We start from the raw sequence: 24,523 nt of genomic DNA, 5'->3' as shown, positions 1-24,523 counted from the left end.
TGCAACCACTCCTACAACCAGCAATGTCCGTGTACCTGTCCGTGTACCTGTTTGTGTACCTGAATGAGCACGAGTGGTGTGCGCACGCGTGAAATTGGAACGACAGAAGTATGTGACATGGCTGCCACCTGCTGGACGCAAATCCAACTTCTGACTGTCTAGGTTCGCTAAAGAAGGAAAGGCCGAGCCAAAATAATAATGAAAAAATAGTTCTCAGTGACGCGGATTGATATCCATAATAAAGCTAATCTGACGGAGCAGAAAGAGAGAGAGAGAGGAGGGGGGGAGAGAGGGGAGTTGCACCACTCGGTTCACACAGGTGTGATTTTTTCTTGTCTGGGAGCTTTCTTTGTTGCTGCCCCCTCCCCCTGGAATGCACTACCCAACCATTATGAAATATGCCCCCCTCTCCTTCAAAACCACACTCAAAACCCACCTCTTCCGGATGTCCTTTCCTAGTATGATGTCCCCCCCCCCCAACGCATGCTTAGCCTTTTATCGTCAATATTTATCTATCCAATAAAGACAGAAAAAGCCCCAAAAATATCGTAAAAAAAAAAGAAAGAAAGAAAAGCGCTGTATGAATCAGCTATTATTATGTGGTGTACACAGTCAGTGTGTGACTGTGTGTGCAGTACCTCTCCAGGCATGTCGGGGGCGATAGGGACGGTCGGCCACAGGTTGGAGTAGAGCCAGAAGAAGATCAGCCAGAGGCCCACACTGCCCCACAGAGAGACGTGGCTGAACTGTGGAGGCGCGCACACGCACAGGCACACGCACGCACACACACACACACACACACACACACACACACACGCACACACACACACACACACACTTCACGTTTCCCAAATTTCAAGGTGTTTGTAACACCGACAATGACTACTTGAGCAGGCGGTCGTCCCAACTCACCACGGTCCATGACGACATCTCCAGGCCAGCTTTCAGACACACAGTGACCACCACACACTGCAGGGAGGAAAAAAGAGGCACGCCCACATGAACCCCCCGGAGCCGCCACCATTTTGGGCTGTAGACGGAAATGATCACGTCTACTCCATAGGCCTATAGTGTACGCTTAATTACGTCGGTGTCCCACAGCCAGGGGGGGGGGCGGCCTTAAGGATCGGGAGGCCCCGGTCATGACGTCATAATTTTAATAATGAATAATTATTAAAAAGTAATAATAATAACTTTGTGTGTCAGGGTGTATTATCGGCCTAGGCAACACATTATTGTTCTAGCTCCGAGAACTGTTATGTCACCTAATGTAAACGTAAAGTGACAATCACAAGACAGAAAAACAGAAGAAGATGAGAAGACTGAATTAGTTTCCAAGCGGGCTTCCTCGCGGCTCACGTCACCAGAATTGCAACTTTCTAGTTAACGTATGCTGTTAACGATAGTGATCGTAACGTGCAATGTTTATGCTGTAACCGTACCACAATTCCGCAAAGCCTGCAACATCATTATTTACCCACAGAATGAGGTTTTTGTATAACATAGTGTACTTACTGTATAAATCATGTTCCCTAGCAGGAGGTAGTCTGATGTCCTTCCATTCCATGACACGGTGTCTGCAACATAGAAACAATTGTCTCGGTTCAGTTTGATCCAAACATGGCATTTCGTTTCGAGTGCTTTTACATAGACCATAATGCTACGCTACATGTGTAATGTTACATTACGAATACACAGCAAAAACAAAAAATAAAGACAAAAAGTGTACACTTATTAGAGGGTGGTTACCCTGTCTCTCCTACACTGTCCCCCTCTCAGCTGTCCTACTGTCTGTCTCTCCTATACGGTCTCCCTCTCAGCTGTCCTACTGTCTGTCTCCCTCTCAGCTGTCTTACTGTCAGCTGCCATACTGTCTGCCTCTCCTACACTGTCTGTCTGTCTGTCTGCATGGACTAAAGCAAAATTAAATCTCATGACTGAAAAAGTGTTGTCAGGACAAGGCCTAATATGTGCTGTGTTTCATAAACAATTAGCACAATATGTAGAATTAAGATGTTTTGGTAGCCATACAGCCAACCAGTTGAAGAAATTACAAATCGATGTTAAAGTCAGCCGTACCAGCCCTGACAAAGAAAAACGATTTTTGTATTGTATAATTTTGTATATATATAAAAATAAATAAAGAAACATTAAAAAAGAACTTAAACGAGAACAACAAAAAACGTAAAAAAAAAGGAAAAAGGTCAATGTACAGTATGCGTGTGTGGTAGACTGCCACAACAGCTGCGTTCGCTTCCCGCGTTCACGCGTCTTACTTGTACGATGGCTATTCAAAGATAGCAAGAAGCTCTACATTAAGCTCACAGCGTGTGACTTCGTGCCACGCTGTAAGCATGTACATCTGCAATGTTTTTCTTTTAATAGCCGATCGAAAAGCTTGCTCAAGAAGTGGTGAAACCCATGTGGTAGTGCTGAGTGTACCGTGCTTGAAGGCCAACAGGGGGAGCCAGAAGAGAACTATGGAGTGGAGCAGGCCATTCAGACAGTGGGCCCCAAACACCTGCACAGAAGGAACCAGGGGGGCAGTCAGACAGATATTTCGTGAAGCCACTAAGGAAATCGGGACTTCCATTTATTTAAAAAAATACCATAAAGTCGCGTATGTTCTGAGGGGCGTGGCTACCGTTACAGTCTATGATCGGGAGCCACCCCCCGTTCAGTCAAAATAAAAACCAACAAAGAGTAAGGGGGGGGGGGGGGGGGGGAGTCCCGCCTCGTTGTCTGGGCCAGCCAATGGACGTAATTTTACATCTTGGCACAGGGTTTTTTTTACTGCTTAAAACGTAACTAAACGGTCCCGGCACAGATTGAGCTAAGTACCGGTACATATTTGTTTGTATAGTTACTGTACTTTGGCTTTAGTATTGTTGTTGGTCCCAGGTAGACGAACATGGTTGGAGTTTGTTGTACCTTAGCGTTGAATCCCTGGGCGGTCTGAGACGTCTTGTAGAGCTCAGGGTACTTCAACATGGTCTCCTTTTTGCAGCAGCGCTCAAATATCCCCAGGGCCAAAGGAGGCAGGGCTGTGAAAAGCTGGCAGACAAAACACAACAGAGCCGCAGAGGACGCATGGCTGTGAACATCTGGCACACAAAACACACAGAGCCAGAGGAGGCATGGCTGTGTGTGAACATCTGGCACGCAAAACACAACAGAGCCAGAGGACGCATGGCTGTGTGTGAACATCTGGCACGCAAAACACAACAGAGCCAGAGGACGCATGGCTGTGAACATCTGGCACGCATCAAATGTACATCTTCATGTAAGGCAAGATGACACACTCTGGTAGAGTCGTGCGTGGGTTGTGGCGAAACTCCAAATACTATTGAGTGAGATATCTTCACTAGTAGTTGCTTGATTAGAAATCCAAAATGAAACCCGTAGCACACAAGTAAAACACAACATGATACTGACAATACATAACATTTGACACAGCTTAAAAATAAAAAAAATCGCTTTGGCCTGATTTTGCTATTTGAATTACGATCGGGATCTTCAGGAAAAGTTGTCATTTGTATGAATAAATATGCATGTCATGTTTTTTTTAATGTGCAGAATCCAATTTGTTTGCATCCATTTATGTGCTAAACGAGTGACTTTGAGACATGTTTCACTGTTCAATGTAAGTAGACAGTTTAGCACTATCCATTTCCAATCAACGGAGCAACTACTGAAGATATCTCACCAATGTATGGAGTTACATCATGACAAGTTAACTACACAAGTTCAGAAGTGGGTTGTACACATCCAGTTCGTTGCTGGTGCTGGACAAAGAATAACAGTAAAAAAAAATATATATATATAAGTCTGCAAAACAGCATTGCTCCTAAAAGTGTTTTTCTGTTTTCGGTACATTTCAGCCAAGCATTATGGCCTTCATCAAAGTTTACTACACAACCCAACCCTCTAACCTCCTAACCTAAGTGTATTTGTTTTCTTGAACAGCATTTGAGTATTTTACTCTAATAGTTAAGAGTCAAAAATAATAATAGATGACTTACCACATTGTAGAGTCCGATACACCAGCGTTCGAACAAGATCTGTCCAGAGAAACCGTTTACAATGGCAAACCAGATCTGCAAACACAAAAAACATTATATGAATATGAAAATGACTAAATTGCTGGACTATAATGTTGTGCTCTGGGCCAGCTGTGACGATCTAACTCGAGCAGCTCTGGCGACCACAGCAGTACAAGTACTATGTTCTACAGTAGTAGTACCTCTATGATGTAGACAAGGTACTAGGTTAGGGTTGTCCCGATCGGATCGGGTGATTGGAAATCGGGGGCCGATCACATCATTTTCAAATGATCGGAATCGGATCGGGAACAAAAAAAACCCCCGTCATCGGGACATGCCTAGTATCATGATATTAGACTGGATATTGTCTGATTTGGGATATTGTATTATTGTGATATGGCATGAATGTGTTCTATAGAATAAAATAAGATTATCGGATCGGGAAAAATCTGTATCGGCGGATGCTCAAAATCAAATTGGATCGGAATTGGATCGGGAGCAAAAAGAAAGCGTGATCCCTAGTTCTAGTAGTACCTCTATGATGTAGAGCACTATGTTCTTGTAGAAGCAGTACAGGATGCACTTGGAGACGCGGTTGTAGTTCCATGCTCCGTGCACCAGCAGCAGGTTCCGCAGATACTTGAACTTGAGCGATCACAATGGATTCAAAACAAGACAAACAGTAACACAGCGGTTACAAACGAATAAAGACAGAACAAGATGAAACAAATGTCCTCTGCTTCGAGGGAGGCGAAAGTTATATCAGTATAGCAGAACTGATGAGTTTTACAGGTTTGGCACAAAGCAGCGACGCTCGTACAAACTGCCGTTAACAGACCAAGAAGCTGGCACTGATGAACCTGGACGACCCACCTCCACAAAAAATAATTATCTCTCAACCACAGCACAATCTAGTGCAGTGGTTCCAAAGCCATGTTTGGGCACAGATGATTAGCTTAATACGCAACATTGTTTTCTCATTTAACGGTAAACAAACAAACACACAGAATATAAGTGTATACAGGATATCTCTGCACATTTCTAAAGTTACAATGTAATTACTTTTAAGACCTTTTTAAACGCCAAATTGGCCAATGTGTCAAATATTATGTAAGAAAGAGGCAAACATTGAAAAACTAGCCGGCTAATAATTTTCACAATATGTTTTAGGACCGAGTCAAACTAGATGCAATAATGCCTACAATTCCAAGTGCTAGTCAGGGTGGGGGGTGGGTGTCCCAAGTTCAAATATATGATTATTTTGAGGGGGGTGCAGAGGGGCGCGGCCTATCTGGCGCTGTTCACCTGAGCGATGGAGTAGTCCGAGGAGTTGGCGGCCTGCAGTCCCTCTTGGCCGGAGATGCCCACGCCCACGTGGGCCGTCTGGATCATGCTCACGTCGTTGGCGCCGTCGCCGATGGCCAGCGTGATCACCTTCACCTGCTGCTTGACCAGCGCCACCACCTCGGACTTCTGCAGGGGAGACACCCTGCGTGCAGGCAGGACGGGAGGACAACGTCAGGGGACCGGCGGCGTGCCGAAGTAGAAGGGGCCGTGCCCGAGGTGTGCGAGTGTGTACCTGCAGCAGATGACAGCCTTGCAGGAGAGGGCCAGGTCCAAAAAGTGCTGTCTGGCGTCGGAGCTGAGGGCGTACTTCAACGTCTGCCCGTCAATCACCAGGGCCAGCTCGTTGTCCCTGTGGAGCCGCGCCCCCAACACGCTGCAGTTATGAGTCAGGGCCTCCCGCGTCGCCTATATGACACACACGCATGGAACAATGACGTCAAATAGAATCTCATCATGACTGAAACCTTTTTGTGTCAGGCCACGTCTGAACTTTAATCCATGCAGACACGCGACATTCTAAATCCTACATGTGTGCTTATAACCATGTCCCACTTCTGTGGCCAACGTGGAAGTGCCTCTCGCCTGTCGGCCTCTCGCCTGCAACAACTGTGGACAAGACCTAAATATGTTACTCTATATGGACTAGACCGTGACGGAGGCCCGCCCTCTAAAGCGAACTTGAGCCACGCGACTCACCACCGAGTGAGCGAGTTGCCGCGTCGCACGTCAGAGAATAGTAAATCATGTTCTGGCTACTGGACAATCACAGTGCGTCCTTGCAAAACCTGTGCAGGCTTTCCAAGGAGACACACACACACACACACACACACACACACACACACACACACACACACACACACACACACACAACGTACATGGACAGTATCTTCATTGATGACCAGCAGTCCCATGCTCTTCTTCAGCAGACTGCAGGAATAACCTGAGAATCAATCCAGGAACACAGAGCATGACAGGATACTCAAATAAAGGAGCCTGGCATTAAGTGATATATGTCATTATTTAAAAAGTTAGGGTAAGTGATGTCATGTAAATGCCATGCCTGATTAGTTACACGCCTTACTTTCAGCTTTAAGGATTAGGCTCATACATCACAGTCGTAAAACACGGATGTCCTCACAAGCATAGTAACACAGACGTGTGTGTTCGTGCGTGCGAGTGCATGTGTGCGTGTCCTCCTGACCTATGTTGATGGCAGTCTCCTGCTTGTCCCCGGTGAGGATCCAGATCTTGATGTGTGCTTTAAGCAAGGTGTCGATGGTCTCTGGGACTTGGTCCTGGAGTTTGTCCTCAATGGCCGTGGCCCCCAGCAGCTGCAAGTTCTGTGTGGGAAAAGAAAAGAAAAAAGTATCACCTAAAGCCTGACTTATACACATACTTGTATACATTATTAATTTGGGGGTCCCTTGACATGAAAACATTCGAGAAACACTTCTGAAATCACACTGTCAAATGAAGGCAATTCTAATCCTGGTGGCTTTTTTTAGGATGTAAAGAGCCCTGCTGCCACCTAGTGGTTTTTCTTTTAACTGCAGTGTGTTCTCTTCATAATCATATCCAACAACAGGAGTAATTCAAGCAGTTGAGATAGTGAGAGGAGACTGAGGTGGTTAATGATAACAAATTACAATCCAATTACCATGATATGAAATAGGCTGTGTAATGAGTCATTTTGTTTTTGTTACTTTAAGTATATGTTGATGCCAATACATACCGGTATGTAAGTAAGTAGCCTTGCCGAGCCATGAGGCCCATAGGGCAGGAGCCTATCTCCTGTTTCTGTAGCGATCATGTACAAGTACACCCCCTGGACATGATGTACAAGTACACCCCCTGGACATGATGTACAAGTACACCCCCTGGACATGACGCTAGTATGTCGCAGGGACTTACCCCCAATCCAACCCTTGATGCTGAGTGTCAAGCAGGGAGGCACTGGGTCCCATTTTTAGAGTCTTCGGTATGACCCAGCCGGGGATTGAACCCCGACCTCCCAGTCTCAGGGCGGACACTCTAACCACAAGGCCACTGAGCTGGTAATACCGGTATGTACTTTGACTTGAAGGACAACTTTAGTTATTTTCAACCAAGGTTCATGTTTTAGGTTGTCATTAGAGAAAGTAAAAGATGATATTTTTTTCATTTGCTGCTTTCTTTCATTTTAGCGATTTTAGCAATTTTTTTTACAAGGGGGCATTCAAACACGGGGCTAAATATGTATTTTCTCTTTTACAAAACGTTATCTGACTGACCTTCTCGATGAGCTCGTAGCTCTCTTCCATCTTCAGAGCGCGGTCGCTGAGCGAGGTGGCCGCTCTCCGGTGCACCTCGCACCACGAGGAGTAGCTCTCCTCGGATACGTCGGCCATGGCGTAGCACAGCGTCCGCAGGCCTGGAACCAACGCAGAGACACAGACGAGGAGAATAATGTGAAGAGTGCAGAAATGGAAAACGTTGCCGTCGGGCCTTGTAACGTCTTATCACCATATTCTAGCTTTGTGTTGTCGTCCCCGTACATTTTAATGCTCTAATTGACCACACTAGTACAGCGTCACACAAAAGCTTAAGTTTATTATTCTAATAATTGGGGAGTTCGTGTGGATGCCAGCGTGGTCGCTAGTGATTGATTGATTGATTGAACATTTTATCAACAGTTTGTAGAATGGGTACAGCTCAAGGAAGGTACAGGTCAATACAAAATCTGCTAAGAGGATGAAACCAGAAAAAGCACCAAGACTTGTTTCCATAAGGGTCCATCATTTTCAATTCATCAAAAAACATTTAAAGACATATAAATGTACACTTATATGCAAAAACAATCATCACATACACGGTTAGGAAAAAAAAGGCGAATGTGTACAGTAAGGAGTGACTAACACATAACGTACCTGGGGGTGATAGGGTTTTTTTTTTTTGCTGGCTCAACACTGTGGAATGCACTCCCCATTACCATCAGAGAAGCCCCCCAACCCCCAAAAACATGAGGACGATTCTACAAATGCCTTCTAAAATCCTGACAGTTTTCTGAAAAACCCATCTGAAAATATGTTGTTCTGATTTTCGGCTAAACCACTTCATATATGGTGTAAGGGGGGGGGGGGGGGGGGGATACGAATATATACGTAGCTGGCAGATAACCATGGGGGTGGGGGGGCTGAAACAGGTATGTGTGTCAGCGTTTAACCCATTCTGAACGGGAACCCATTTTGGTGCTAGCATCATGTTATGCTTTAGCTATTGAAAAATCGAAGAACGACTGACATTTTTAGAATCTGATCTCAGGTCAGAATGGGTTGATCAGACCAGTGTGTGTCCAGTGGAAAACCTCGTATGAATCTGATCTCAGGTCAGAATGGGTTAAACGTGGTCACCGACTGAAAGCTGTGTGACTGTACGAGCACCGCGTTTACCTTCCGTAGCAAACTGCTCCAGGTGCACGAGCGTCACGTCACTGTACTTGGAGCTGGCTCCCAGTCTCTCGTAGATCACAGAGTCCTTGCACGCACGCGCGCGCACACGCACACACACACACACACACACACACACACACACACACACACACACACACACACACACACACACACACACAAACACAAAATGGAGATTCATAGATAGATGACCTTGACGAAAGACAAGTCAGCTGATCTAGATGTAGATGTAGATTAGATAACTTTGGCACGCAAGTGAAGAATAAATCAGATCAGGGCATCATGTCCTATCACAGCCCGCTGAAATACATTTTAGTAAACCTAAAGCAACTGTACATTCCAGTTAACTCAAATATTATGTTAATGTGGTCAACATTTCAGATGACTAAATAAATAAATATGACTAAATTGAATTTAAATGACTAAAACTACATAAAGATTTGCTGTCAATATGAACACTGCTGCTACAGTGGAGCCAAAGACAAATTCCCATGTGTGAACAGTAGAATGTTGAAGGAACCCTAAAAGAAGTACAATGTTGTAGTACTTACTGCTCCCTTGCAGTAGAGTCGAATTTTCCCAGATGGAGTTCGCATTATCACGGACATCCTTTTCCTGGCACTAAGACAACAGGACAAGAGGGCTCAGAAAATTATATTTACCGATACGTGTTATACAGGCAGACAGCCAAGACAAGATACAATAAAACTCTAGATTCAAAACAGATGCTGAATACATACTGGCAGCCAAAAGGACAGAAATAAAGGCATAATAATAATTAGGGATGCCAGTTAAGGATAATTTCCCGTTAGCCGATAGAATTATCCGGGGTAATTAACGGATATATATTTCTTTTTCCAACCCAAAATTAAATATGCACGTACTGTTGGCCTACACTGAATTAACATGGTAGGCGAATGGTAGACATGTATTTATGCTCAAACAAAAACAGCAGCATTCAGCAATACAAATAAATTGTTTTAGGCTTAATCAAATCAAGGCGTCGTCTTAAGGTGATACGGTGACCACCGAAACGGTCGTTAGTAAAAACAGAGAGGTGTGTTTGGGTGAGCAGCAGTGAGTCGCTTGTAGTTTTCGGTGGTCACCTTATCACCTAAAAAGGCCTTTAGTCAACAAGCTCTTCTTTAGACCTGAGGACGATTCTACAAATGTCTTCTAAATCCTGACAGTTTTCTGAAAAACCCATGTTTCTATGTCAGTCGTCGTCAAACATTTTCTTGTCAAGGATCCCCACAAAGATATATGTAATTGGCTGCGGACCGCCATCTGAAAATATGTTGTTCCAGGGACCTCCCAGAAGCAAAGATTTTAGTTAAAAACGCTCTGAAAGAATATATATTCAAAGATTTGTGCCACATTTTCACGATTAAAAAAAAATAGCAGACTTATGGGTTATAAAACAAAAGAAAATGTCAAGATCGAAGCAACCTACCACTGGCCACTTTTTATTAAGGAAGATCAACATGTGGACGTGTTCTGGAGTCAGTCGCGAGTGCACAGTTCTGTTAAGTGTACTGTTAAGTTTAACCCTGCTGCCCGGGTGGAGAGAAAACTCTCTCGGAGGGAACCGAAGTCCCTGGTACTCAGAGATATTGCCTGGCTAAGGTAGCCAGTGTGGGGAAACTGAGGCTGTTTACTTTTAATTCCAAGGGAGCTGAACTCTCTCGCAAGTAGCTCTTCACTTCATTTTCTGACCCAGTGTCCGAGGACGTAACGTAATGTCCAACAAGGAGCAGTCGGATTTGTGCTACTGCTTGCGTTCTCGTCTGTGCGTAATGGCCTATCTCCCTCGCTCCAAAGCTCGCATAGCGTAACAGCGGAAATAATATTTTTCTCATTCTAGTGTCCTCTCTTAGACTATTCTCTTGCGCCTCCCCGAGTCTGTTTAATGTAATGACATAATAAACGAGGAAATTAACTGTGAAGGTGATAAACATATTATATTATATTTATATTTATATATTTTTTAACGAGTGGCTAACAAGCCGGTTAACTGTTAACATCCCTAATAATAATAATAATAATAATAATAATAAATAAATAAATGTGTTACCTTGTAAACTCAAGAACAGTCAGCAACTCAAACCTCTGTTCCACTCCAAACTGTACAAAAGAAGAAGAAAAGAAAATAACAATAATGAACGAATGATGTCATCATTCAAGTCAGCAGATTGATCCACTTCGAAGCTGTGACGTTCTGAGCGTGTTGAACCAAACCTTAATAATACTGCAAAATCGGATTCAGCCGAGTCAATTTAACTCCAAACCAAACCAAAGTACCAAACCAGGTACGGCATTATTTTTCAGTAATACATGTCAACTTCATTTTGCAACTACCCCACCCAAACCTCTGCCAAAGTGGGCTTATGAAGGTTTTGTTTGAGTTGTAACTCACAGCCTGGATGATGACAGAGTCTGGGGTTCGACCAGCGAATACAAAACCCAGGCTGCTTGCAGCTCTCACCAGCGCTCCTTCATCTGGAACAAACACAATACAGTCATCATTGTACTGTAGACATGTAAACCTTGTACCGCCATATTTTAAGGATTATGTTATACTTTAGCTATTGAAAAATAGCAGATCTACAAGCCCGTGCCGCGCTATGGGCTGTCGGGCTAGTGGCTAAAAAATACAACTAAAGTTTTGGACAAACAGGGTTTCCAACCGACAGCGTTGATAAAATGACTCAAATGCAAGGATGACCATGAGGAGCATCACTGAGTTGTGTGAATTGTCAGTAAGCGCCGCCGCACTAACCTTCAACACGGCGGCCACGCAACGTTCACACCTTAGTATGGCATTCTTTACCGTGCACACACAATACGAGTGGGATTGTGGGCTGTTGGGGTAAGCGAATGCTTCGTCTGGGTGCTCAGGAACAGTGTTTAACGCATTTAGACCACGAGGACGATTCTACAAATGTCTTCTAAATCCTGACAGTTTTCTGAAAACCCCCATGTTTCTATGCCAGTGGTTCTCAAACATTTTCATGTGAAGGACCACCAAAATGATATGCATTTGGCCGCCGACCCCCATGATGGAACTAGTACCTGGTGAGGAGGCCTGGTAGATGATGGAACTAGTACCTGGTGAGGAGGCCTGGTAGATGATGGAACTAGTACCTGGTGAGGAGGCCTGGTAGATGATGGAACTAGTACCTGGTGAGGAGGCCTGGTAGATGATGGAATCTTCTGTCTTTTCAGGAACGGCAGTGTGACATACTGCCATCATGGTCAAAAACTCCTGGATGACTGGTGCTGTGGCCTGGACACACACGCACAATATTTGTTTAGGGCAGTAAATTACAACGTAAGACGTCATCTGGCTGATATAAATACTGCCCTCACTACGCCAATCACTTCAGAAAAGTGTGATTTTATGTGTTTGCTAGGGTAAAATAGTCAATTGCTAGGGTCTAATAGCTGGTTGATATGGCAAAACAATGATAGCTATGGCTAGAATACTGTTGTTAGGGTACAACAGGTGGTTTTTAGGGCAAAACACTCCATGGCTAGGGTCTAATAAGCGGTTGCTATGGTAAAAACATGGTTGCTAGGGTCGAACAGGCGGTTGCTAAGGTAAAATAGGTGGTTGCTAGGGTAAAATAGTCTGTTGCTAGGGTCTCATAGGCGGTTGCTAGGGTAAAACAAGTGGTTGCTATGGTAAAACCATGGTTGCTAGGGTCTAACAGGCGGTTGCTAAGGTAAACATATGGTTACTAGGGTAAAACCCTGGTTGATGGGGTCTAAATAATAATACTTTTCATAGCATTTGTATTGGTTGCCCTGGTAAGTCATTTGTTTACATGGTTGCGAAGGTAAATCATTTGTTTACATGGTTGTCATGGTAACTCACATGTGTACATACATGGTTGTCATGGTAACTCATTTGTGTACATAGAGGGCAAAGTGCATGGTTATTAATGGTTGCCATGGTAACTCATTTGTGTACACATATAGTGCATGGTTATTAAAACTCCTTGGTAGCCATGGACGTGATCCCGAAATATTGCCGTCTTTGTAATGGGTGCCAAGGACGTAACGAGGCCAATATTTAAAAAAAGAAAATTAAAAAAAAAAATTCTTTTTCTTTTTCATCCATATTTTGAAAATTCCTCTAATCTGTTGTACAGGTGATGACATGCACATTACATGCATATTAGAATTACAAATTCTTTCTTACTTTATAATAGGCACCCACTGGCGCTTAAACAGTTAATAGTTGCCATGGTAACTCATTTGTGTACATAGAGTGCATGGTTATTAATGGTTGCCATGGTAACTCATTTGTGTACATAGAGTGCATGGTTATTAATGGTTGCCATGGTAACTCATTTGTGTACACATATAGAGTGCATGGTTATTAATGGTTGCCATGGTAACTCATTTGTGTAGAGGCCTTGTGTGACATCACAGCCTCCCCCCTTCATAAGCAGCAGCACGTGCAACATAACAGCATTCTCACAGAGCGTGTTGAGTTGACCAGCAGCATCATCATCATCACCATCATCATCCCCTCTGAGAAACACTGTCTGTTACAGCCCAGTGCTAGCCTAACGTCAGTTATTTACCACTTCACTGTAACGGAACTGTCCAAGTGAAGCCAACACAACAACACAACAATGTCTTGGGCGTTGACAATGGAGAAGGAGGAGGCTGCCGCTCAGCTGCTGGGCGGCATGCAGATCAAGGAGGACACCACGCCAGGAAAAGAAAAAGCCGTGGTTCCCGCAACCGGAGCGACGGCGCCAGTGAAGACAGAGGCGCCAGTGAAGACAGAGGCGCCAGTGAAGACAGAGGCGCCAGTGAAGACAGAGGCGCCAGTGAAGACAGAGGCGCCAGTGAAGACAGAGGCGCCAGTGAAGACAGAGGCGCCAGTGAAGGTAGAGGCGCCGGTGAAGACAGAGATACAGGACGACAGTACCGCGCCACAGGACAAGGGCGACAAGGCGGCCCAGTCCTACTTGAACAAGGCCGTCCGCAGCAACCTGGTCAACTGCACCAGCCAACTGGAGGTCCTCAAAAGTGACCCCATGTCTCCGCTGTACTCGGTCAAGTCCTTCGAGGAGCTCCAGCTCAAGCCTCAGCTGCTCAGGGGCGTGTACGCCATGGGCTTCAACCATCCGTCCAAGATCCAGGAGACCGCTCTGCCCATGATGCTGACGCAGCCTCCGCAGAACCTGATCGCCCAGTCGCAGACGGGGACGGGCAAGACGGCCGCCTTCGTCCTGGCTATGCTCAGCCGCGTGGAGCCCGAGCAGCAGTACCCCCAGTGCATGTGCCTGTCGCCCACCTTAGAGCTGGCGCTGCAGACCGGCAAGGTGATCGAGCAGATGGGAAAGCACTACCCGGAGGTGAAGCTGGCCTACGCCATCAGGGGCAACAGGCTGCCCAGGGGCACCGTGCTGCGGGAGCAGGTCCTCATCGGTACCCCGGGCACCATGCTGGACTGGTGCCACAAATTAAAGTTCTTCGACCCCAAGAAGATCAAGGTGTTTGTCCTGGACGAGGCCGACGTCATGATCGCCACGCAGGGCCACGGGGACCAGAGCATCCGCCTCCGGAAGATGCTGCCCCGGGCCTGCCAGATGCTGCTGTTCTCGGCCTCGTTCGACGAGGGCGTGTGGGGCTTCGCCCAGCACATTGCGCCCGACGCCAACGTCATCAAGCTGAAGCACGAGGAGGTGATGCTGAAGAGCGTCAAGCAGTACTACGTGGACTGCAAGAGCCAGGAGGACAAGCTGGAGGCCATCTGCAACATCTACGGCGCCATCACCATCGCCCAGGCCATGATCTTCTGCCACACCAAGAAGACGGGATCCTGGCTGACGGGGGCACTGAAGGAGCAGGGCCACCAGGTGGAGCTTCTCAGTGGAGAGATGTCGTGGGAGGATAGAGCCCGGGTCATGGAGCGCTTCCGGGACGGCAAGGAGAAAGTCCTAGTCACCACCAATGTCCTGGCGCGAGGCATCGACGTCGAGCAGGTCTCCGTGGTGATCAACTTTGACCTGCCAGTCAAAGAGACAAGACAAGACAAGTACAGTCATCCCGAGTGGATTCCCGACTACGAGACGTACCTGCACAGGATCGGACGCACGGGCAGATTCGGCAAGCGAGGGCTCGCAATCAACATGGTGGAAACTGGCGGCAGAGACATGGACTTCCTGAAGAGGATCGAGGAGCATTTCAACCATAAAATTGAGAAAATGGGCACAGATGATCTGGATGAGATAGAAAGAATCACCGGAACGGTGTGATGGCAGAACTTGATGTATACCTGATTTAAACCAAAACAATTTCTAACTAACTAACTTCTATACTGGTGGTCATGACTATCAAACAAGCAACAGGACAATAAAACACACACACAAAAACATACACTTTAAAGAAACTAACAAAACAACATGCAAAGCAATCGAGCGAGAGCACACAAAAAGGTTGCCAACTTTGATTGATTGATTGAAATCTTTATTAACAGTTTGCAGAATTACAGTACATTTCAAGCACAAACTCAATACAAAGACTGTTAACTGTGAGTGGACGACCCAATTAAGCCTTACACTTGTTTACAACAGGGTCCACATTGTTCAATTCATCAAAACATTTAGAGACAAACAAATAGACACTTCTATGTAGTTAAAGAACAGAACAGGAATTCATCATATAGGAAGCGAAAAGGGAAAAAAAGTATATATACAGTGAGGGGAACAGGGGGATAAAAGAAAAGAAAACGAAAGACAGAGTGTAGGGCGCCTGCACACAACACCATGCGTTGATGCCATGTGTGCATATGTGCAGGCACCCAACACCACGTCCATACAAAAACATAGTACAATCCATAGTACAAGGACAGAGTGTAGGGCGCCTGCACACAACACCATGCGTTGATGCCATGTGTGCATATGTGCAGGCACCCAACACCACGTCCATACAAAAACATAGTACAATCCAGATACAAATTCAGCTTTTACAGAGGCCAGTTTCGAATTGCAGCCATCCGTAGGTGCCCTTTGAGAGCAGTTTTGAAGGAGCCAAGGGATTCACATGTCTTAATGACTGTTGGTAGGGCGTTCCACATTTTGGTCGCATAGGAGCGAAAAGAATTTAGTCCCTTGTTTGTGCCGAATCTGGGTTGTACATGGTTTGTTGCACTCCCTCTGGTGTTGTGGGTGTGGACTTCGTTTACATTAAGGAAGTATTTAGACAGGTACATGGGTATCTTGGTGGTGTATCTAATCTTGTGGACCAGACCCATTGCAAGATGCTGTACTCTGTCGTCGACCCTAAGCCATCCCAGCCTGTCAAAGTGGGCAGGGGTGAGGTGGGTTCGGGGGGTGAGGCCAAGTAGGAGCCTGACCAGTTTGTTTTGGGAGGTCTGGAGCCTTGTTTTAAGGGCCTTTGAGGTGCTGTGGTACCAGGAGGTGGATGCATAGTCAAAGAAACTGCCAATGACGGAGAATAAGTTCCAGCTAAGTTGAACGGGACAAAGAGACGTTTGCCGTCTTCAAAATGGAAAGAACGCAGAGCACAGGAATGTGCTCAGTGATGATATCCACCAAGCAAGTAAGCAGCATAGTGAGCATACAAGAACATGGAGATCCCTCAACTCTGCTACCAACTTTTACTACAACCTTTACTACACAAACATGCACTTTACAAGATCCTCTAAGACTATCTTCTGCCAGGGCCAGGCCATATATAGACATTTTAATCCTATTAATGTAATTGATGAATGCATGTGCTTTTACAAATAAAATGTATTATTATTACCATTATGAAGATGTCTGCCTCTTTTTTTTCTCCACATTTCTTCATATATTTCTCTGACATACTGTATAGGTTCTGTAGTGTTATTACTTCATAGTAGTGCCACGTAGTTGGGTCATCTTAAAATCGTCTCATAAAGATTTGTGGTCCATAAATAAACAAACGCTCTCAGCGATAATATTGTCGGAGAGGTGACTCTGTATCGTTTACGTCAGTCACTCATATTTTGATACAGTCCGTTTCTGGCGAAAACTTAATAAATTCCATTAGCTTTTTTTATTGCCGTCAGTTGATCCTTCATATTCATATACGAGTCGATTCAAACCACCAGGATCATTTGTTTATATTTGGGATGCAGTTCTTATTTGACGTGATATATAAAAGTCGCATGTGTGCGACCCAGGTAGCATGTGTAAAATTACGTCGGATTCGGTGCTCTATAACGTTCATTTCTACATTCACCGTTTAAACGACTTTAAACTTGGACTCCCCGTTTTAGGCAATAGGTGAGAGTTCTAAGGATTGAGAGTCCGTCAGTCAGTGATGTCGATGGATTGCATCCATAACTAATAAAACAATGATTTTAACCGATGGGGTTTATGGTATAATATTATGTAAATACAGTATAACTAGTACTCATGTCATGGTAGATAATTATAGTCACGTTTGTATATTTGTATGCATGGTTGCATAACTCACATGGTTTTCTTGAAGATTAGAGAGTAAGGTAGGATCATTGAAATGCCCTTCATCAGCTGACTCCATGTTGTGCCTTAAAGAAAACACGTGATTGCATGTTAATATTGATCATAATGACAAACAAAGAGTTCAGAGCAAGACACGTTGAACCATGTGTGAACTCCTAGCGTCCGTGTCATCGTACTCGGCAGGCATATCAGATCTACAGTTCTACACACAATTATGAGGTTTGCAGGTGTAAAGAAGTGGGGTAAAGTTTGTGCAATTTCCATAAGATGAAAACGTGGAGGGAGGACAGGGTGAGCAAGGAGAAAAATCAAACGGTAAAACTATGCCAAAGAGAACAAAAATCAAGAGATATCTATATAATACAAGTAAGACGCGCAAACGCGGGAAGCGAACGCAGCTCGTACATATTTGGGTTTTTTTAAGATTTATTTTTAAGTTATTATTTTTTTAAGTTAAGTTATTTTTAAGTTAAGTTTTTAACTTAGCCATAACCATATAAGGAGTCCCCAAAGCAGCTATACGTCCAAATATGGAGTGTGTTGCATCAATCACAAACAAATCACTCAGCTCCATATATGGGCACAAAAGCGGGACAGACAGACAGACAGACAGACACACACACAGAGACAGTCTCATTGCGAACGCAGTGAGCACTTACTATGAGACCTAGCAGATCATGTCTGTCTGTCTGTCTGTCTGTGTGTGTGTCTATCTGTGCGGCTATCCAAATATGGAGTGTGTTGCATCAGCAATCACTCAGCTCCATATATGGGCAAAAAAGGGGCCAGGTCCACTCAGCTCCATATATGGGCACAAAAGACGCCAGGTCCACATATACAGTAACAGCGGGACAGACACACAGACAGACATGATCTGCAGGGTCTCAGCTGCGTTCGCTTCCGGCGTTTGCGCGTCTTACTCGTAGTTAGTGCTCACTGCGTTCTCAATCAGTACACATCCGATATTTAAATTGTCTACAGGGGGGTCCATGTCACTCCGACTCAGACATAACCATAAACAGACCAGTATACGCCCATATAGTTCTAGGCTCTAAGACAAGTTAGCTCACTGTGTTCTTTTAAGTCACAAGCAGCTGAAAACTCACCCCCCTTGGATTTATTGATGTATTATTTTGTTTTATCCAGTTTACATTACATTTTTATTAACTGTCGTTGTGCTTTATTATAAATATAGTTTATTATTATTATTATTATTATTATATAGCCGTGGGACTACGACTAACCATTGTCAAACCTGATATGCCCATATCTGCTTAGTCCAAAAATTAAATGGCAGAGGTTGGACAAAATTGCTTGATTACTTTGTTTATCACCCGATTCTGACAGGACAGTAGGTCTACTAGTCAGGATAAAAGAATCTACCCCAATCTGCTCACTGCTAATACCCTAAATTTGCCTCCATTGACCACCATTGACGACCTATAACGCAATATTTTCTAAATTTCATTATGCTTTAAGTATCATGTGACGTGTCAAACTAGGGTGTTTTCATGATTCTGAATCCATTCCAAGCATTAGTTTAGCACAGAAAACACTCCTTGGGCTAAAAACGGCTATAGCCATCATCACAAATGATGAGGTCAGCACATTTTGGGGAGATTTGGGTAAGTGGCTATGGCCAAATTTAGTCCAAGGAGTGTTTTTCATGCAAAACTAATGCTTGGAATGGATTCAGAATCATGAAAACACCCTAGTTTGACACGTCACATTACTTACACATACACACTTACGCATTATTAAATTTAGAAAATATTGCCTTATAATAGGTTATCAATTTAGGGTATTAGCAGTGAGCAGATTAGGGTAGATTTTTTATCCTGGCTAGTAGACCTACTGTCCTGTCAGAATCAGTTGAGAAACAAAATAATCCAATTTTGTCCAACCTGAGAGGATTTTTTAACTTTATTTACTGGACTAAAAAGCCCCAGATCCGACCACTATGTCCACATCTGGACGGATGTGCATATACCGACGGACCTTTTTTTTTTTAGTGGTGCAACCACTCCAAGGAACATCTTTGTCCCTATGGGACTATGTTTGGAGTACCAAATATGACTATGTTTAGAGTACCAATAGGGGGTGCTGTTGCACCACTCGCTTCAGACTGATCTGATTTTTTTTTAATAACTTTTAACAAACATTTTAATGAAACATTTTAAATGATTTCAAATGAGCCAGAGATCAGTCCTTTTTGGCAGCAGCCTTTCTCATTGCGGCCAGGACGTTGCCGAGCTCTTCGCGCTTTCTCTTGGCGCGGACGTGAGTGCCAATCCTCTTCTTGATGAACTTCAAGGCTCTCTTGTCCTTGGACACCTTGAGCAGCTCCATGGCTCGCCGCTCGTACGGAGCAAATCCACAGACTTCGCGGATCATGTCGCGCACAAACTTGGAATGTTTTGCGAGACGACCGCGCCTGCGGCTGTGCTTTGGCGCGGTCACATTCCTGGTGACGGGGTGGCCTTTGCTGAGGCCTACGGCCATAGGGTAGCGTATTGCCATGTCGTATGTCTTCAATGGCGGTCAAACTTGGCGCGCACACGAGCGAGGGCTGGAGGTGAATGCGGTGCCTGCCGCCGAGTCCTTCATATATAACAGTACGCGGGCTGTTCGGAACCCCCAGATCTGACCGATATGCCCATATATGGGCATGCCAATAGTATGCTAATGACATCAGGTATCTCCATATATGGGCATAATGGGAACACAGGTAGTAGACGAGATACATAGATCTCCATATATGGGCACGGAAGGGACACAGACAGACGGGTACAACAGGTATACTCTGACACTAACTGTACATGACTATGAGACACATTGGCCGGATGCGGCAGTGCGCCGTAGCTTGTACAGTAGATGTGAGGGTCGGGTATGTCCACACAGTACATGGGCATAGCGGGTTTGTTCATGGCCATGTCTGAGTCATAGTTACATGTCTATATATGGACGCAGACAGGTTCGTTTATGGTCATGTCAGAGTAACAGTGTCTATATATGGGTCCATCATATGGGTGCATCAGGTTTGTTTAACTGTGTGACGGAAGCCGTTCAGAAATCTGTAGGTTCTTCCTACAGCAGGTGGTGCAATTCCATTTAACAAAGAATACATACGGTGTGTATATATATACTGTAGGGTTGTAAGTGGTTAATTAACTATTGCGTAGAGTCCGTCTATTAGAACCTATTCAGACAGAAGCTCTATTAAACCAACCAGGAGAGTGGGTGGGGGGAAAGAACACAGCTCGTGTCTGTATGGAGGACGCATGTCTCACCCGTATGTGATCCCAGCGATGGTGCACTTCTTAAACTGCATCACGTTACACGTCAGCGTCCCCGTCTTGTCAGAGAAGATGTGTTTGACCTGAAAGAAGAGCAGCGAATGTCTCTGACTGCTGACCGCTAGACTCGAACAGGCTGGACTACAGGACCTAGGGGGGTCCTCAGAGTTACTCCAGGTGGGGGGCCCTGCAAAATCTTTGTGCGGGGAACATTTGGGGGAAATGGCAGAACTACTGCTTGTATACGACCCAAACCTGGGTCCCCCTGTGGGAAACAGTGGGGAAAAAGTACCTGTCCAAGTTCCTCATTGAGGCTGGATGTTCTTGCCATGGCGGACGTGTCAGTGGGCTCGTGGTGCATGTCTACATCCTGAAGACACAAAGCACAAACATTCATCAGCAATTCATGTCTTATTGGGCTCTGAAATGAGGCAGATGTATAAAAAAACATAGTAAATGCTCTTTTAAGAACAGACTTCAGACTGGTACAAAGAATATTATATTTGTATTTTACATGGCTCTAATATTGCGCACAAATCACATCTACTGTGATAGTGGCAGGTGTGTGTGTGTGTGTGTGTGTGTGTGTGTGTGTGTGCGTGTGCGTGTGTGCGTGTACCCAGTTGATGAAGTAGGCTTGGATGAACTTGATGACCTCGAGGGTGACCAGGAGACTGATGGGGATCAGGTTGTTGAACAGAATGATGAAGGTCAGAAAGTTCAGGCCAAAGTTGGCGGCGCTTCCATCTGTCACATGATCAACAGAAACCAATCACAATGCTTCCATCTGACTGTCACGTGATCAACACAAACCAATCACAACGCTTCCATCCATCTCATGATCAAACATGAACAAACCGCCCACCGGTTACAACAATGTCAGAATAGAATAATTCCTGAAGACCAAAAGCTTAATATTTCCCAGAGCCAAGGGGATTCGCTCTTAGGCTAGTGGTTAAGATGTTTGGATTTAGAGTCCCTTCCCACACGGGAGACCGGGAGCAATTCCACCAAAGTGGAATGCCACCGTGCTACGCTGCTACCAAGAGCAAGGAAATGTTTATTTGTCTAAAGTGACACTCACTGAAAGGGATTCTATCAGCATCTATATCAGCATCTATAACAAGTAAACTCTATTAACCCATTCTGACCGGGAACCCGTTTTGGTGTTGGCATCATGTTATGCTTTAGCTATTGAAAAATAGCAGATCTACAAGCTCATAGCGCGCCACCGAGTGGCGCGCTACGAGCTTGTAGGTCTGCTATTTTTGAAAAATCGAAGAACGACTGACATTTTTAGAATCTGATCTCAGGTCAGAATGGGTTAATCAGACCAGTGTGTGTCCCGTGGAAACCTCGTATGAATCTGATCTCAGGTCAGAATGGGTTAAACATGTAACTCTCTCACACACACACACACACACACACACACACACACACACACACACACACACACACACACACACACACACACACACACACACACACACACACACACACACACACACACACACACACACACACACACACACACACACACACACACACACACACACACACACACACAGACTCTGAGCAATATATTCTCTATTTGCTAGAAAGGACACATCAGTGATCGGAGGTGGCTTGGGTTTTCACAAACTGGGTTTACGTCTGGTCTTAAGCTACATCAGTCATATCCTGGTGTTTCAAAATCGACCTAATAGTTTCCAATACACCAGTTGCACCAACTAGCCTTAAAGTCTTCTTCTCACTACTTCTGGGTGTCAGTCTTAGGCCTAGTCAGGAACATCTGGGTAGCCATGTTGCAAGCTCGGCCTGCCCTACACAGAAACAGCGATGTTTTGATGTAATATTTATTGTGGTCAAGTTCATTCTGGTCTTCTCCCGTGCATTGAATAACATTAACTGCGAGTGTGAACATCTTCACCCCTGTTCAATTAAGACCGAAAGAGTTACATGAGCCAATTCAGTATGAGTTTGTGTTACAGTGTGCCACTAATAAATGCACTGTAGTTCAGCACGGTCCTTGGTGTGATCTCTATGTCCCACTTTGCTGTTAATGCGTGTAACAGTCCAAAACAATGAAGGCCACTACTGATTTAAGTAGGCATTTGGCCTCAGGTCTTAATGGGTTAAACTGCACCAACCCTAGAAGACGGTGGTATGTCAGAAAAAAACGTACTCATTTAAAAAAAGCTAAAATAGTTGATCTACAAGCAAGTTCTAGATTCCTAGAACTCAGGGTTAGTACCACCTCCTGAACAGGGCCCGAAATAAGCTTTTCTGAAACCTGGCTAATGTGGCTATTATAGCGTACAGTATAGAAATCATGAAATACGGTTCACGGCACGGTTCACGTTAGTTCTTGTAGTCGTAAAGAGCCATTATCGGTTAGGGACTAGGGTGTAAGCTGTAAAGACTAGTTGGTGCAAACGGGTTCAGAATGTCTGGGGAATGAAAACTCGTCTAAAGCAAGGAGGGCCTTTTTAGGGTTAGGGTCAGGGTTCCCCCATTTGTTTTTACCTGGAGCTGGTGGTGACACAGCAATGGCAGAGAACATACAAAAACACACATTACACATCACAGCTAAAGATAAACATGACCTGTACTTGTAATACAGTACCACTGTGTACATTACGTGTGCATATATTCATCTTTCACTGATCCTCACTGAAAGCACGCATGACATTTGGTACAGTACTACTACAAGCTCATAGCGCGCCACGAGCTTGTAGGTCTGCTATTTTTGAAAAATGACTGACGACCGACATATAGAAACATGGCTTTTTCAGAAAACCGTCAGGATGCAGAAGACATTCTTAGAATCTGATCTCAGGTCAGAATGGGTTTAAAAACAAACGGCGGCTGTGGCAGCACAACAGCGCGTCGTTTTGCACAGTCGACGAACAGTCGCACTCACAGTTGAGGTCCATGTACCAGGCGGCGTCTCCCACGCGCCTCTTCCACAGGCTCTGCCCCACGGAGCAGGCCAGCGAGATGGCCAGCAGGCAGCCCACCAGGAAGAGGATGAGCCAGTTGGTCAGGCGCTCCACGCTGGACAGCTTGAGCGGCGGCCGCCGCGAGTTCTGCATGAGCTTGGTGTCGTGGCCCGTGTACACCGCCAGGCCGTGCACCCACTGGGTGTTCCGGAGCGTGGCGCCGCGCAGCAGGATCTGCTCCGAGCCCACCGGCACGGGACTATAGGGTGGGGTGGGGGGTGGGACGGGGTGCCAAGAAGGAATATCACTTTTTGGTGAGTTGTCTGCACTTTTTGGTGAGTTGTCCGGACAACTCACCAAAAAGATGAAAAAGGGGTGAGTTGTCTTGTTACCCCAAGGGAATGTGTTCATTTTAGACAGCTTTTTTTTAAAGTCTTTCTTTTTTCCGCCATTAACCCATTGAATCTGTCCCCCTTAACAAGATACAGTATACACCATGAGGAAAACTTGAGAGAATATCAGTTTATATTAGTGCAGATTGAAAATAACATTCATTACATTTTTGTAAATTGTAAAACTATGCCTAACCCTAAACTTATTTCTAACTCAGTAAAAAAACAAAATGAAGAATTAGAAGAACGGCAGCACCGAGCGGTCGGCGCGGGGCGATACCTTGAGAACCACCCGCAGTAATAGAGTGATAAAAATGATCACCTGTGTCCGTCCAGCCGGACACGTCCCACAAAGTCGTAGAGGTGACGGTTGGGGCTCTCACACTCCAGCTGACCACTGAGCTGCGTCAGGCTGGCGGCGTCCTTCAGCCGGGCGGTCACCTGGAGACCCTGTGGGGGGGGCCGAGGCCACCGTCGTTACGCACCGAATGAAGCTCAATAAAACCTCCCGGCTGAAACATTGTGTGTGGTGTGTGTACGTAGTCCTAATGTGTGGTTTGTG

The 24,523-nt window shown here is 45.1% G+C and overlaps 3 protein-coding genes across 4 annotated transcripts in view; 1 reads left to right on the top strand and 2 right to left on the bottom strand.

The window, feature by feature from the left end:
- LOC308329921 (phospholipid-transporting ATPase IA-like) overlaps positions 1-24,523 on the bottom strand; it is a 41,955-nt gene that overhangs the window by 6,979 nt on the left and 10,453 nt on the right. The window contains exons 9-31 of one of the 2 annotated variants that reach the window (XR_013965425.1): positions 24,284-24,411; positions 23,551-23,828; positions 21,247-21,374; positions 20,920-20,997; positions 20,622-20,710; positions 17,324-17,396; positions 12,017-12,122; positions 11,253-11,335; positions 10,911-10,960; positions 9,388-9,457; positions 8,819-8,903; positions 7,661-7,800; positions 6,592-6,730; positions 6,266-6,330; positions 5,623-5,795; positions 5,349-5,532; positions 4,578-4,688; positions 4,023-4,097; positions 2,932-3,054; positions 2,443-2,521; positions 1,516-1,577; positions 913-969; positions 639-741 (exon numbers count right to left, since the gene is read on the bottom strand). Coding sequence is in view for 1 of the 2 variants with exons in the window: in XM_080784463.1 (XP_080640589.1) it covers positions 639-746; positions 913-969; positions 1,516-1,577; positions 2,443-2,521; positions 2,932-3,054; positions 4,023-4,097; positions 4,578-4,688; positions 5,349-5,532; positions 5,623-5,795; positions 6,266-6,330; positions 6,592-6,730; positions 7,661-7,800; positions 8,819-8,903; positions 9,388-9,457; positions 10,911-10,960; positions 11,253-11,335; positions 12,017-12,122; positions 17,324-17,396; positions 20,622-20,710; positions 20,920-20,997; positions 21,247-21,374; positions 23,551-23,828; positions 24,284-24,411 (2,484 nt within the window). In the remaining variant the exon portion in view is untranslated. Of the gene's footprint in view, positions 1-638; positions 747-912; positions 970-1,515; positions 1,578-2,442; positions 2,522-2,931; positions 3,055-4,022; positions 4,098-4,577; positions 4,689-5,348; positions 5,533-5,622; positions 5,796-6,265; positions 6,331-6,591; positions 6,731-7,660; positions 7,801-8,818; positions 8,904-9,387; positions 9,458-10,910; positions 10,961-11,252; positions 11,336-12,016; positions 12,123-17,323; positions 17,397-20,621; positions 20,711-20,919; positions 20,998-21,246; positions 21,375-23,550; positions 23,829-24,283; positions 24,412-24,523 lie in introns of both variants that reach the window. The other variant, XM_080784463.1, reaches the window with a different exon arrangement.
- On the top strand, positions 13,798-15,114 carry LOC308329148 (ATP-dependent RNA helicase DDX19A-like; the record flags this gene model as incomplete). The annotated part of the gene is made up of 1 exon (XM_080783353.1): positions 13,798-15,114. The coding sequence occupies exon 1, from the start codon at positions 13,891-13,893 to the stop codon at positions 15,112-15,114; it is 1,224 nt and encodes a 407-aa protein (XP_080639479.1). The 5' UTR covers positions 13,798-13,890.
- LOC308329929 (large ribosomal subunit protein eL36-like) lies at positions 19,534-19,866 on the bottom strand (the record flags this gene model as incomplete). Its single annotated transcript, XM_080784474.1, has 1 exon — positions 19,534-19,866. Exon 1 carries the CDS (start codon positions 19,849-19,851, stop codon positions 19,534-19,536), a length of 318 nt encoding a protein of 105 aa, XP_080640600.1. The 5' UTR covers positions 19,852-19,866.

This window comes from Protomyctophum bolini (assembly GCF_963924005.1).
Source record: "Protomyctophum bolini genome assembly, chromosome: 15".
Taxonomy (NCBI): Eukaryota; Metazoa; Chordata; class Actinopteri; order Myctophiformes; family Myctophidae; genus Protomyctophum; species Protomyctophum bolini.
Note: the sequence above shows the minus strand (reverse complement) of the source record. Positions and strands in the feature narration are given on the sequence as shown.